Raw genomic sequence first — 13,108 nt, forward strand, 5'->3', positions numbered from 1 at the left:
AGAAGGGGAGGAGCAGAGAGAGAGGGAGACAGAGGGTCCAAAGCAGGCTCTGTGCTGTCGGCAGATGTGGGCTTGAACTCACAAACCCTGAGATCTTGACCTGAGCCAAAGTTGGACATTTAACCGATGGAGCCACCCAGGTGCCCCATATTCCTATCTTAACATCAGCATTTTTGTGCGGCCTTCAGAATGCACATAGTATGTCCTCTTATGGAGAGACTTGATGGGATCCCCACCTGAGGGAAGGTCGGGACACACCTGCCTCTCCCCCGGGGGTCTGCTCTTCCCGTGCTGCACAGCGAGCTTCTGGAAAAGCAGCCCCCTTCCCAGGTGGTGGTGGTAACCTGCAAGGTGACTCTGGTCACGGGGCGTGTGCCGAGGGCGGGAGGGGACGTTCCTGGGGAACCAGCTTCAGGCCGCGTGGTTACTGAGCCAGGAGGGTTAGGAGGGAACCTCCTCCAGGTGCCCTCCCTCACGGCTGGCCCTCCTCCCGCCCCCCGCCGCGGGACCCGTCCTCTCCCCTGCACTCCTCAAGAGCCTTGTCTCCAGCGCGGCGGGGGCAGGCTCTCAAAGGCGTGAGGGAACCCACAAACCCCTCAAAGGAAAGAGCGACCCGTGGAGGAGGGGAAGCAAGTGGGTGGAGGAGCGGGGGGGGAGGGGGTGCCCAGGCCTGGCCGCGCAGGGGTGCAGGCGGGAGAACTGGGGCCCCGGAAGGGTGGGCTGTCCCGCGGGTCCGGGAGAGCCTGCAGCCAGCTCTGGGCGGGGGCGGGTCTGAACTGTGAGCGTCAGACCCGGGGCGAGCGCGGCAGTTGAGGGAGGGAGAGGCAGTTGGCGCGAGGACGTTGCAGGTGGTAGTCAGTCCTCCCAGTAAGTACGTTTGACGGGGGGGGGGGGGGGGGGGGGGGGGGGGCGGGATGCTGAGGATGGGGTGTGATCAGATCCCGGGTGTATCTGTGTCCGTGGATGTGTCCACACATCCCTGAAGAAGGTGGAGTGTGTCCGTGGACATCATAGCAGTGGCCTCTGGCCACACATCTCGCCACACACACCGTGTCCCGTCCGGGCCGGGCCCGGGGCTGGCGCTGGGGTTGCAGAAAATGGCCCTTTCAGCCCGAGCCAGTGCCATTTGGAGGGGGGTGGGCCTAGGCAGCACAGGGTGTTGACGTGTTATAGGTCCTGCCTGCGCAGGACTGGTAGGGCCTGGAAGCAGGAAGGAGCTTCTAGAAGGAGTGGGGCTGGAGAGCCCGGGGCGTGTCACTGGGGGCTGGGGTGGGAGCAGCGCCCTCCCCTCCGTAGGCTCCCAGCCCTGCACACCCCCTGGGTGTTCTTCCCGTCTCTTCAGGAAGGCCGAGGAGGCCCAGAGAAGGCCTGACGGGGGACCTGGGTCTGTTCCAGGTCTTCAAGCTGCACAGCAAGCTGGGGAAGCCCATCCCCCCCATAGAACCCGTGCCGGGGAACTCCAGCTCGGCCACGGCCGCGGGCGCCAGCAGGCCGGCCCCCCTCACCGCGGAGAGTCCCCCCACGGCCTCTGCCAAGCCCACAGCCCCCGCCGGCCCCAGCGCGCATGCCCTGAGCAAGCCAGGGCCGGCCAGGAGACTGGCGGCTTTGAAGGCCTCGCGCCTGGGTACGTGTCTGCGTGTCACAGCCAGCCACCCACGCCCTGACTCACTCCTCACGCTGGGATTTCAAGGAAGCGCTTGTCCATTTAACTTGTGTGCATGCATGCCCGCCATCCCGACTCTGGAGGGACGAGCCTCTGGATGGAGGGCGGGGATGGGAAGAGGCAGGCACCTTCCGGCCACACCGTGGTAGCGCCTCTCACACCCTGGTGCTCGTGGCGAACAAAGCGGGCTCTGATGAGTTAGGTGGGTCCCGGGAAGTTAAGGGGGGGCTCCTTGCCACTCCACCTGCAGCCCGTCTCCCCTGGGTGGGGGCGCACCCGCCGTGGCCTGGGCAGTGGAGGCAGCCAGGTGGCACCAGCCGGGCGGGTAGCTAGGATTGTGTGTGACGCCCTCGCTCCACCGACTGCTTAACGCCACCGCCTGATTTACCCTCCACGACTCCCAAAAGTAGCTTTTGTCACGATCCCAGTTTGCAGAGGGAAAAACAGGTGAGGCGAGGCCCCGGCCACCTCACACGCGGTGCAGATGCGATTCAGACCCAGGTCCGGCCGACAGGCTCTGCGCCCCCTGCCCTGCTGCACCCGGGAAGCAGGGGGAGGACTTACCTTACTTTGAGCCTCAGCAGCACCGTGTTTTGAGTAACCACGTGCTACTGAAGGTGAAACCATGAAGCAGCATGGCTAACAGATGGGTCTCCCCCGTGAGGCCCGGTGAATTTGCCCCACGGGGCTGGGCTGACCGTGTCCCCAGTCCACCTGGAACTCTGTCCTCCGTCACCTGAGGGATGCAGAGTTGGAGCGGCTGGGGGCTCCTCTGTGCAGGGGGGGGGGGTGGGGGGGGAGGGGGGGCGGCGACAGGGCTCTCTGTGGATGCGTTCGGATTTCCGCCAAACCCTGTGTGGGTGGCCCAGCTGCGACCCGGGCCGGCCCAGAAGGGTCTCTCGGGACCTGGATCTGACTGACTGACGTCACGGGGGCTGGGGGTGCAGGTGACTGGGCAGCAGGAGACCTCGGTTTGCATGTTGTCCACCCTCCACACTGGCGGACTGGAAGCCAGCCGTGGTCTCCGGCCGGAGCGGGCTGTAAGCAGTGCAGTCCTCCCTTCCAGGGCCCCCCGAGCCGCAGGCAGCGGGCAGCAGACTCCCCGAAGGGGCACACCTCGTATCAGATGGGTCTGGGGAACCGCCCACTGGAGGAGGCTCTGCAGAAGCTTCTGGAAGGTGTGATGTGCAGCCCGTGGGCCCAGGCTACGTGGAGGAGGTAACTGCCAGGCAGCCATCATGATGGGGCCATCGGTGTGCGCCCGCCCTGTCACTGGGCCGTGGCAGAGGATCTGGGCAGGGCCCAGACTTCAGACCTCGCCCCATTCTCCACCTGAGGTATACACACCTGTCCATGGGAGAAGCCCGCGGGAAGGCCCGGGCCCTGGGCTTCAGATCCTGAGACAGACCGGCACTTCCTGAGCCTTTTCCCGCTGGGAGGAAGGCAGAAAGGGGGATCTGTGTCCTGCCGAGCTTCTCCCCGCAGGCACGCGATTCTCGGGCTTTAGCAGCCGGTGTGCACCCTGCGTGGCCAGCATCTGACACCCAGAGCCCCGGCAGTGGCCCTGCAAGGCCTGCCTCCAGCAGCCTTCTAGAACCAGACTTGGAAGCCGCCTCCCCGGCCGGCCGCTTCCCCGCTTCCGCTTCCGTAGTCCCAGCCTCACCTCCTCCTCCTCCGTGGCTGAAAGCACTAGTTTCATCTGTCCTCAGGGTGATGTTTTTGTTTGGCCAATTCAGCATCTTCTGTTTTGTCTGGAGAAATAGCCACCCAGATAGATTGCTGCCACGGGAGGCCCTGTGGTTGGGCAGTTAGGAGATAGTAAGGTGCTGAAAAGCCTGAGGAAACACAGAAGGGGCCTGTGATGGGTGGAAATCACCATAGGGCGGAGGCCAGAGCCCTGCGGGGACCGGCCTGGGCCGTGGGTTCTGTTGCCTGGGGTGGGGGTGGGGCAGTGGGAGGAGGAGGGGGGCGGGACAGTGGCAGAGGTGGCCCGGGGCACTGGCGGGCGTGTTGGTGAAAGGCCGGCTACCCTGAAACCCACTTGGCAGGCGGGAAGCCAGCGCGCGGGCCTGGGGACCCCCAGGAGGTCCCGGCGCCCTGGAGGTGACGGGAGGCGACCCTGCCCGGAGACCAGACCCGCTGCGGGGCAGCCCTAACTCAGCTGAGTTCTGTGTCACAGGTGCGTAACGACGAGGGCAAGGTGATCCGGTTCCACTGCCGGCTGTGTGACTGCGGTTTCAACGACGGCACCGCCAGGGACTTGCATGTGAGGGGACGGCGGCACCGGCTCCAGTACAAGGTGCGGGGGGCTGGGGAGGACCTGCCGGGTCCGCATCCTCCCTTTGTCCCCTGAGGCTGAGCCCCCCCCCACCCCGGCCCCTCGAGCGGCATCCAGACCTGGCGTTTCCCGCTGCCGGGAGGCCCAGAACTGTGTTTGCTCATGGCGCGTGGTCTCTTGCTGCGGAACGTGTGGTGGGAAAACCGGGCCTGAGCGATGCTGCAGGGCGTCCTGGAGCACGCAGAACAGGCTCACGCAGGCCGCCTCCTGTCCCCAGCCCCGGCCGGGTTCTCTTCTGGCCTCTGCCGGGAGCCCAAGCTGGCATGCAGCTGAGACGGGGCTCGGGGCTGAGCGGGTACCTGGGGGCCGGGAGGTCACGGCCGAGGGGCTGCTACTGCCACGGGGGCGTCGGGCTGTCCAGGCTGAGCCACATCTTCGGGGAGCCTGGCCTCCAAGGGGTCCGGGTGCCGGGTGCCGAGGGCCTTCTGGCGCCAGCAGGGTCCTTGTTAGGGGGTCCACTCCCCACACAAGGGGGGCGGCTGTTGGGTCCCTCAGCCCTGTGGGCTCACCCAGAGGGGCTGCCGGCTGTCTCCCTCTCTCAGGCGTGCAGGGCACCGGGCCTTGTCACGCGTGCACACGGCCTTGCGTGTGTCTGTGCACAGCCCATGTAAAAAGCGGCTTGTGGCTAGTTCCCCGTTCTTTGGCAGCTTTATTGAGATGTCACCCGCACGCTGCACTCTTTACCCACGTGAGCGCACAGGTTCGTGGCTTTTGCTGCTGCGTCTGCACAGAGCTGTGGCCATCGCCTCTCTGTAATTCCAGAACACTCCGTCACCCCCAAATGAAGCCCACCCCTATCAGCAGTTGCCCCCACAGTTTCCCCCACGAGTCCCCTCCTGTCCCTGGACGAGCCCGTTCTGGACATTTCACACATGCAGACTCACACCCGTGTGGCCTCTCGTGTCGGGTTCCCTCCCTGAGCGTCACGTGTTCGGGGTCTGTCCGCGGGGTGGCGGGGGTGGGCGCCTCACTCCCGTGCATGGTGGACACGCGGGCTGTTCCCACCCCACGCTGCTTAGATGGTGCTGCACTTTCTGGATGATAGAAGTAAACGCTCAACACGGAGTCGAGGAGGGAATCTGAGATACTTTGGAAAACACGGATTGCTGAATTCCACACAGATGCCGCTTCCCCCGAGCGACCTTGATTAGAAATAAACATCTTGGGTTGGCTCTGCGGCGACTGGTCCGCGGTCGGCCGTGGGGTCTCGCGGTGCTGCCGGTTTTCTTCTTCCCTGGACAGCGTGGGCTCTTGTGGCCACACCTGGGCGGCGTCGAGTCAGGCCACAGAAGGCCGTGTGGGCTCCCTGGGCTCCGGGCCCTCGTCTAAAGAAGGTCTCCCGTCTCACAGCCCTTCTTGCCCTTTCCAGAAAAAAGTGGACCCTGACCTTCCGCTCGCAGTGGCGCCCAGCCCCAGAGCCCGGAAGCTGCTGGAGGAGAGGCTGAGGCGGCAGAGGCAGCTGAGCAGGAAGCGGCTGGAGGGGATGCGGCGCTGGCACGCCGAGATGAGGTGCGCGGGCCCCGCCGGCTGCCTCACCCTCCTGCACACCCTCTGCTCCCTTTCAGGCCCCAGGCCCGGGTGCTCACCCCTGCGAGGTGGGCAGGGGACACCGCCCTTGGCAGAGATGGTCAGGCTCAGGGCCTGTGTTAGCACGTCATAATACACGCAGGACGGCACAGCCACGGCAGCCACGGGACAGGTGCTCTGGGCCCCACTTCACAGGGACACCCTGCGTCTCTGTGAACCCTGACCCCAGTGTCCCCTGACTTCTGGTGTCCCCCTGACCCCGGTGTCCCCTGACCTCCAGTGTCCCCTGATCTCCATTGTCCCTCTGACCTCCTGTGTCCCCTGACCTCTGGTGTCCCTTGACCTCCGGTGTCCCCCTGACCTCTCGTGTCCCCTGACCTCCTGTGTCCCCCATCCTCCTGTGTCACCTGAACTCAGTTCCCCTGACCTCCTGTGTCCCCCAACTTCCTGTGTCCCCCTGACCTCAGTTCCCCTGAGTTCCTGTGTCCCCCTGACCCCAGTGTCCTCTGACCTATGTCCCCCTGACCACCTCTATCCCCCTGACCACAGAATCCCCTGATCTCCTCTGTCTCCCTGACCCCGGGATCCCCTGGTATCTGTGTCCCTCTGACCTCCTATGTACTCCAGACCTCTGGTCTCTGCCTGAACCTTAGGGTTCCTTGTGTCCCCCTGAATCTTCATGTCCCCTGACCACCCATGCATTTGTTAACATCCTCCTTCGCCCTCTGGAGCAGGTTCAAAGCATTATTGACATGGTGTCTGATGCTCGGAAGGTCCAGGCAGTGTCTGAGCTGGAGAGCAAGACCCAGGACAGACTCAGGATTGCAGCTGTCCTTCATTCCCTGCCTCTTGCCCTTGGCATATGTTCTCCCGACCCGCCTGGCCTCAGTCTCCCTGATATACGGTGGGCATTTGTGCAGGACCCACATCCTGGAGGTGGGCTCCCAGGGTCCCATCAGGCTACTGTGTCTGTCCCTGGAGGTCCTGGAGCCGCAACCTCACCTAGCATCGCTCTGATGTGACAAGCCCAGGGGACCCTCGGCTGCTTAGAGCAACCTGTCCCCCCTCTTCCCCCCAACAGGCGCTATGATCTATGTAGGAGGCGACTGGAGGAGGGGCCACAGGCCCAGGAAGAACACCTTGGACCCTCGCCACCTGACCAGCCCCCTCCTTCCCTCCCGAGCAGGCCGGGGGCACCTACTGGCTCACCTCTGGTGGGTGGCGGCCTTGTCTTTGTGCCAAATGCCTCCCGTGGTTGAGGTCCCACGGGCGGGTGAGGTTCTCAGGCCCTCCCTACAAGGACCTGAATCTTCTAGGAGTGAGGAACATGACTTTGAACGAGGACCCCCAAAGGGTGCCCGGGGTGGGAGCTGGAGGGCCTGAGGGCCATAGCCTCATCACCAGTCACGGACAGGGGCCCCAGGCGTGGGTCCCGTCACCAGCCACAGGCGTTCCTAGCTGTGGGGCCCCGGTCACCGTTTCCCTCTGGAGCCTCAGCGTCCATCTGTCCACGCACGCTGGGCCAGGGTGGGTTGGGAGCCCCCCGTGCCCACCTTGCCGAGGGGAAGGACCCCGCCGAGGTGGCTGCGAAGCCTCTGGCTCAGACATGTAAGACCACCACAGAGGGGAGCCCACTGGCCCCACGCAGTCCTGGGTCCTCTCTGGCTCACCGCCTCGGGCGTCCCTAGCCTTCCTTCTCCTGGCTCTCTGCTGCCACTTGCCTGCCGCCCCCAAAGCCAGCCTGGCTCCGGGGCTCCCCATCCCCGGACAGGGCTGCGTGTGCCCTGCGGCAGCCGGGGCTGACCCTCGTCCCCTCCCCTACCTGCCGGGTGCCGGAGCCTCTCAGCCCGCCTGTGACACTCTCCCCTTTGCCTGTAGCCCACACGGCGGCCGGAGTCCAGCGATGACCGGCATGTCATGTGGACGCATGCTGCCATCTACCCCACGGAGGAGGAGCTCCTGGCCGTCCAGAAGGCCGTCTCCCACGTGGAGCGCGCCCTCAAGCTGGTGTCCGACGTGCTGGCCGAGGAGAGCTCCGGAAGCCCAGAGCAGGAGGGCGGCGAGCACAGGTAGTGGAGGCTACTCTCTGTTCCCAGGGCCCAGGGGTGACCTCAAGCCGTTGTGGACAGGAGATGGCTGGCAGGGGGGCAGGGGCCGCCTCACCTGGGACGGCCTCTGAGCTGTCCGCGGTCTCTGGGGCTTTGCAGCCACGGGCAGAAAATTCCCCAGACCGCCGTTTTCCTGTGGAAGGTGCAGCTACAGTGCCATTCATGGAGGGTTAACGGCATCTGTTTCCTGGTCTGCGAAACGGAGAGAGGCGTGATTCACAGGGCGATGAAGGCCCCCCAGCGGGAGATGCCGCTGGGCCCCCACGAATCGCCGTGACTCCTTCCTGTGACTTGGGGCGGGGAAGCCCCTCCGCCTGCAGTCGGAGAGGAAGTCAGCCTGTCCAAGTCCCTTCTCTCCGGGGCCTGCTGCTTTGGCTCCTCGTGGAGTTTGTCTGTGTTACAGTAAAACGTAACCCGGAATGTACTGCCTGAACCGTTTTCATGGGTCCGGTTCGGCGGCACGGAGGGCATTCACCACCTTGTTTCCAGAACTGCATCCCCCACCGACCCAGCCACAAATCTGCCCCTGCTAAATTCCCGATGCCCTCGCCCCCTGCCCCCCACCCCCCAGTCCCCTGGCTCAGCCTGATCTGGACATTGAGCAGAAGAGGAGCCCTGTGGCGTCGACCCGTCTGGGGTCTGGTTGTTACCAGGGTCTGCGCCCTCAGGAAGCGCCTGGTGCTACCTGTGAGTGACTTCCGAAGGGTCAGCCCCGGGCTCAGACTCGGGACCTCCCCTAGGACAGTGGACAGGGGTGCAAAGAGGCGCTCTTTCTGCTCTGCACTGGCGCCCTTGCAGAGACGGCCAGATCCCCTCCCAGCTCCGAGGTCTGCCCGGGTGTAGGGCTCGCTCACCGGTACACGAGAGCTGGTCTGGCCCCAGGGTGACCCTTGCCCTCAGCCCTGCTCCAAGGGGCGCGGGGCCGGCTTCCCTGGGCTGGTGCTGTGTGGGGTGCATGGGAGCGCCACGCCGCACCCCTTCACGTGACGCTCCCGTGCTCCCTCCGGCTTTCTCCCAGCACATGGGTTTTCTTTCTGTTTTTATTCATTTGCTTATTGTTTATGATTTTAAGTTTGCTTATTTTGAGAGAGAGAGCATAAGCAGGGGACGGGCAGAGAGAGGGGAGAGAGAGGATCCCCAGTGGTCCTGCACTGAACATGGAGGCTGGGCAGTGGACACAGGCAGACCTGGGACCTGCAGGCCTTCCTCAGGTCTCCCCCCCCCACCCCCCCCCAACCCCCCCATCCCCCAGCAGCACAATGTCATGCATGCCCACAGCACTCAGCAGCTGCAGAGTCGTGTGGCCCCGGGACAGTAGGGGCGGGGACCCAGACGGGTCAGCCTCCACAGGGCGCGTCCCCGTGCTGCCCCTGCATGCCCCTGCCCTCCCCCTTCCCTAAGGCTGGCAGCTGCCCTGTGCCCGAACAACAAAGCTGACCTGGCCCTCTTAAGCCTTCGCGTAACGCTTACGGCATGCCGCGTGTTCTGTCCTTGGGTTAATTTTCGAAACTTGGAAGTGCGTTCTTTACGAGGATCGTAGCGAGCCGTCCTACGGCTGTTGCGTTATTCACTGTTGGAAAGAGCACGTTAGGTTTGGGTGTTTTTCTTGTATAGTGGAAGCTCCCCAACGTGCACAGACGTTGATGCAACAGTGAGGCCCGGGGGAGCGCCAGGTGCCAGTGCCCAAACCACGGACTCCACACGAGGCCTCCTCAGTCTCTTGGAAGGAAGCCTTCTGAATCTGTGCCCTCTAGGATTTCAGTAGCCTTCCCTAAACAGCAAGGACTCGCGATTTAACAAAACCACAACACCATTGTAGTTTAACAGCCACCCTTTAACATCGTCAAACGAGCAGGGTCAAAATTTCTGTTGTCCCGCAGAGATCAGAATGTGGGTTGTTCTGTTTTACAGCGTGTGTGAAGCGGGATCCAGCTTCATTGACGAACCTCTGTGTCTTTTTGTCTACTTGCCCCCCCCCCCCCCCCCGCCCACTCCCGCCCTGCCCCGGCTCTCTGCCCCTCTTCCCGCAGGCGGGAGGTGGGAATCTGTGGAGTCTGGCTCTAGCCCCGTCCGCAGCCATTCTGGGCTGGATTGGGCTGGTGGCCTCCCAGACCTGGTCCTCTCAGGCCATGTTGGGCTCTAGTGCTCTGTCATCCAGAAACCAAGAAATATATAAAAAAACATAAATGGATTTAAATTTTTTTTTTTTTTTTTACGTTCATTTATTCTTGAGACAGAGACAGAGCATGAACGGGGGAGGGGCAGAGAGAGAGGGAGACACAGAATCGGAAACAGGCTCCAGGCTCCGAGCCATCAGCCCAGAGCCCGACGCGGGGCTCGAACCCACGGACCGCGAGATCGTGACCTGGGCTGAAGTCGGACGCTTGACCGACTGCGCCACCCAGGCGCCCCAAACATAAATGGATTTTAACAGATCAGGTCCCCTCCTATCCCGAGAAGTGTCACAAAACAGAGTGGCAGCTCTTGGAGCCTGGTGGGGACTTTGTGTAGACACCCGCCGAGGGAGGGGCCCAGGCGGGGCCCAGCGAGGGAAGCGGCCTCGTGGGGCTGGAACACAGGGACCAGGGGAGGCCGTGTGGGAGAGGATGGCTGCCGCGAGTCGGCCTGGGAGAACTGGGGTGTCCCCCACCTGCAGAGGGGGTAGCACCGGGAGGCGATGTGTTGGGGCAGATGCTGTAGTTAGGTTCACACTGCGCAAAGCTGGCCTGAGCTTCAGGGGGGCACTTGGGGACCATGTCCGGATGCCTCGGGGCCTGAGGAGAGAGGGCAGACTCCCGGCCGAGCACCTGGCTGGGCCTCCTAGCCAAGGAGCTGAGGTGGGGGCCCGGTGGCCCCAGAGACGCTCAAGGAGCACAGAGCCAGGGGCCGTGTGGGTGGCGCCGTCTGGCTGAAGACCAGGGGCCACAGGGATGGCCATTGGTGGCCGTTTACAGAATGCAGAGAACAGCAGGTAGTAACAATGCCCGCCCTTACTGAGCGTGCGCAGCTTGCCGGTCTTGTTCCAAGGCGCATGTGCCCGTTTCCCAGATGGGGAAGCTGAGACAGAGGCCCAGCGAGGCGCCCGTGGTTGCGGGAGCGGGGGACCCCGGCAGCACTCCCTTCTCCAGATCCTTTCCCCTGCGGGTCTCACGTGTTTTCGGGCTTGTCTCCACAGCAACGGCTCCCCCAGAGCTCGGGTCCTCAAGGGCGTGATGCGGGTCGGCCTCCTGGCGAAAGGCCTCCTCCTGCGGGGGGACAGGACGGTGCAGCTGACCCTGCTCTGCTCGCAGAAGCCCACCCACACCTTGCTGCGGAGAATCTCGGAGCAGCTGCCCCGGCAGCTCCCGGTAAGAGCCCGGCCTCTGTGCGTGGCGGGCACTTGGGCTCCCGGCTGGGGCGGCTGTGTTTCCGCGCGAGTCTGCTAGACGCGGACCGGGTTGTTTTTGTACAAAAGTTGACAAGAGGAGGAACTTCGGGGCTCCTTTATAAAACGAGTTTAGGGTCAGACGCAGGATGTCCATGTCCTGTCACTGAGGGTGCTGACTTACCAGCCACCCCAGGGGCAGTTGGTGCCAAGGACTGCACAGGACCCTCCCCCTTCACAGGGGAGACGAGAGGGGACCCCGGCGGGTGGCCTGGGCTCCTCCCCTGGACTGTCTGGGACTTTCTCACCCGAAACAGCGACTGGGGAAGGGCTGAGAGCACGTCATGATTTAAATGGGTCTCAGGTTAAAAAAATCAGTTCCCGGGGTGGAGGAGGCTCTCCTTCCTGGTGTGTCTGTCTCTGTTCCCGGGAGAATCCAGCACCGGGGGTCGCGCAGACCCAGATTCGCTCTCTGGGGTCCCCACTCTGGTCAGGAGGTGAACGAACATGCACAAGAGCAAGCTAGCTTCCAATGTGTTGTCTGTGAAGAAATGAAAGTCTGATGCCAAGGAGGGAGCACTGGCAGGGAGGGGGCACGTCAGGATGGAGCGAGAGACGAGGGGGGGGGCTTGAAAGATGGGGGGCAGGATTGCTGGTCAAAGGCTTGAGGCCAGATGCTTCTGGTAGATGTTGCCAGGTCAGCCTCCAGCAGTTTATACAGAGGTTTGCAAGCCCAGCTGCCCCTCGGCTTCTTGAGGTTCGTCCTCAGAGGCGATGCTGGTGCCTCGTTATAGTTTTAATTTGCTTCTTTCTTAGCGTGGGGGTAATCTGTGTCATCACGTAAAAAGGGTCTTCCCTGTTTCTTTTCTGCAAACCACCTGTTTTGTCGCTCGCAGGTTTTGTGGGGTTTTTTCATTGGATCGCTGGTTTTGTTGTTGTTGAGCGGCGGGCGTTCTTTACATGTGAAGGCACCTACATGCAGGGTGTTTTCTGTACGCATCTCTACACGTGTGCGCTCCTAGAGGGTGGGGGCTGTGTCTCAGTCCTCCGGAGGTTACAGGCGCCCAGCACAGGGCCTGGCGCTCGGCCGCATTCTTGCTCGTTTACGCCTGCTTCTCAGCTGCACTGACGTGGACTCATGTCACACTTGCACCCCACAGATGGTGACAGAAGACGAGTATGAGGTCTCCTCTGACCCCGAAGCCAACATCATCATCGCCTCCTGCGAGGAGCCCAGGATGAGGGTCGCTGTGTCTGTCACCTCGCCCCTGATGCGGGAGGACCCTTCCACGGACCAAGGTGTGGCCAGGCCCTTCCGTCCAGCCCCACTCCCCACGCTCCCTGGTGACTGAGGGCCGCATCTGCCTCTGCTCTGGGTGGGGAGGGGGTCACAGCCACCAGCCTTCTGGCACTTCTGTCAGCCCTGGATGCTGCTGGCAGGTAAGAACTGGGCCTTGGGGCAGCAGAGGAAGCAAGGTGGCGACAGTCACATGAGCTCCAGAGCACTGTCCTCCTCTTCCCTTTGCCTCCGGGCCTGCACAGACACCTGCTCCCCACCCCAGGCAGATCAGCTGTGCTGGGTCCCCGGGAGCTCAGCTGATTCTGTGTAGCAGGGGCCACGGGCAACCCCATGGGTCCCAAGGCCTCTCCTGTGAGACATGGGGGCTCTAGGGCTTCAGGCCGCTTGGCCGAGAGAGTGGGAAGGGCACTGGGCCAGGCCAGGGGCCAGCAGGGGCCTCAAGTCACTGCTGCGGTGAAGGCCAGCTGCCAGGAACACACCGTGGATCTCACGGAGCCCCGGAACCTCGTGGAGCAGCCCCCAGAACTGTTTTCCAAACTCCAGTCATTCTTGAACCCCCTTCATGATTGTTTTGTCACAGCAGAGGGCCACGAACTTCTAACGTTCTTCTTTAAACACTTTTTTTTAATGTTCGTTTATCTTTGAGAGAGAGAGAGAGAGAGAGAGAGAGACAGAGCATGAGTAGAAGAGGGGCAGAGAGAGAGACACACACAGAATCCAAAGCAGGCTCCAGGCTCTGAGCTGTCAGCAGAGGGCTCGATGCGGGACTCGAACCCATGAACCATGAGATCATGACCTGAGCTGAAGT

At 63.0% G+C, this 13,108-nt stretch overlaps 1 protein-coding gene across 1 annotated transcript in view; it reads left to right on the plus strand.

Moving 5' to 3' along the window:
- ZFR2 (zinc finger RNA binding protein 2) overlaps window positions 1–13,108 on the plus strand; it is a 42,585-nt gene that overhangs the window by 24,250 nt on the left and 5,227 nt on the right. The window contains exons 7-14 of the mRNA XM_027049289.2: window positions 1,396–1,624; window positions 2,730–2,881; window positions 3,843–3,962; window positions 5,371–5,510; window positions 6,610–6,742; window positions 7,407–7,597; window positions 10,812–10,983; window positions 12,161–12,299. Of these exons, the coding sequence (XP_026905090.1) occupies window positions 1,396–1,624; window positions 2,730–2,881; window positions 3,843–3,962; window positions 5,371–5,510; window positions 6,610–6,742; window positions 7,407–7,597; window positions 10,812–10,983; window positions 12,161–12,299 (1,276 nt within the window). The remainder of the gene's footprint in view (window positions 1–1,395; window positions 1,625–2,729; window positions 2,882–3,842; window positions 3,963–5,370; window positions 5,511–6,609; window positions 6,743–7,406; window positions 7,598–10,811; window positions 10,984–12,160; window positions 12,300–13,108) is intronic.

This window comes from Acinonyx jubatus, chromosome A2 (assembly GCF_027475565.1).
Source record: "Acinonyx jubatus isolate Ajub_Pintada_27869175 chromosome A2, VMU_Ajub_asm_v1.0, whole genome shotgun sequence".
Lineage (NCBI taxonomy): Eukaryota > Metazoa > Chordata > Mammalia > Carnivora > Felidae > Acinonyx > Acinonyx jubatus.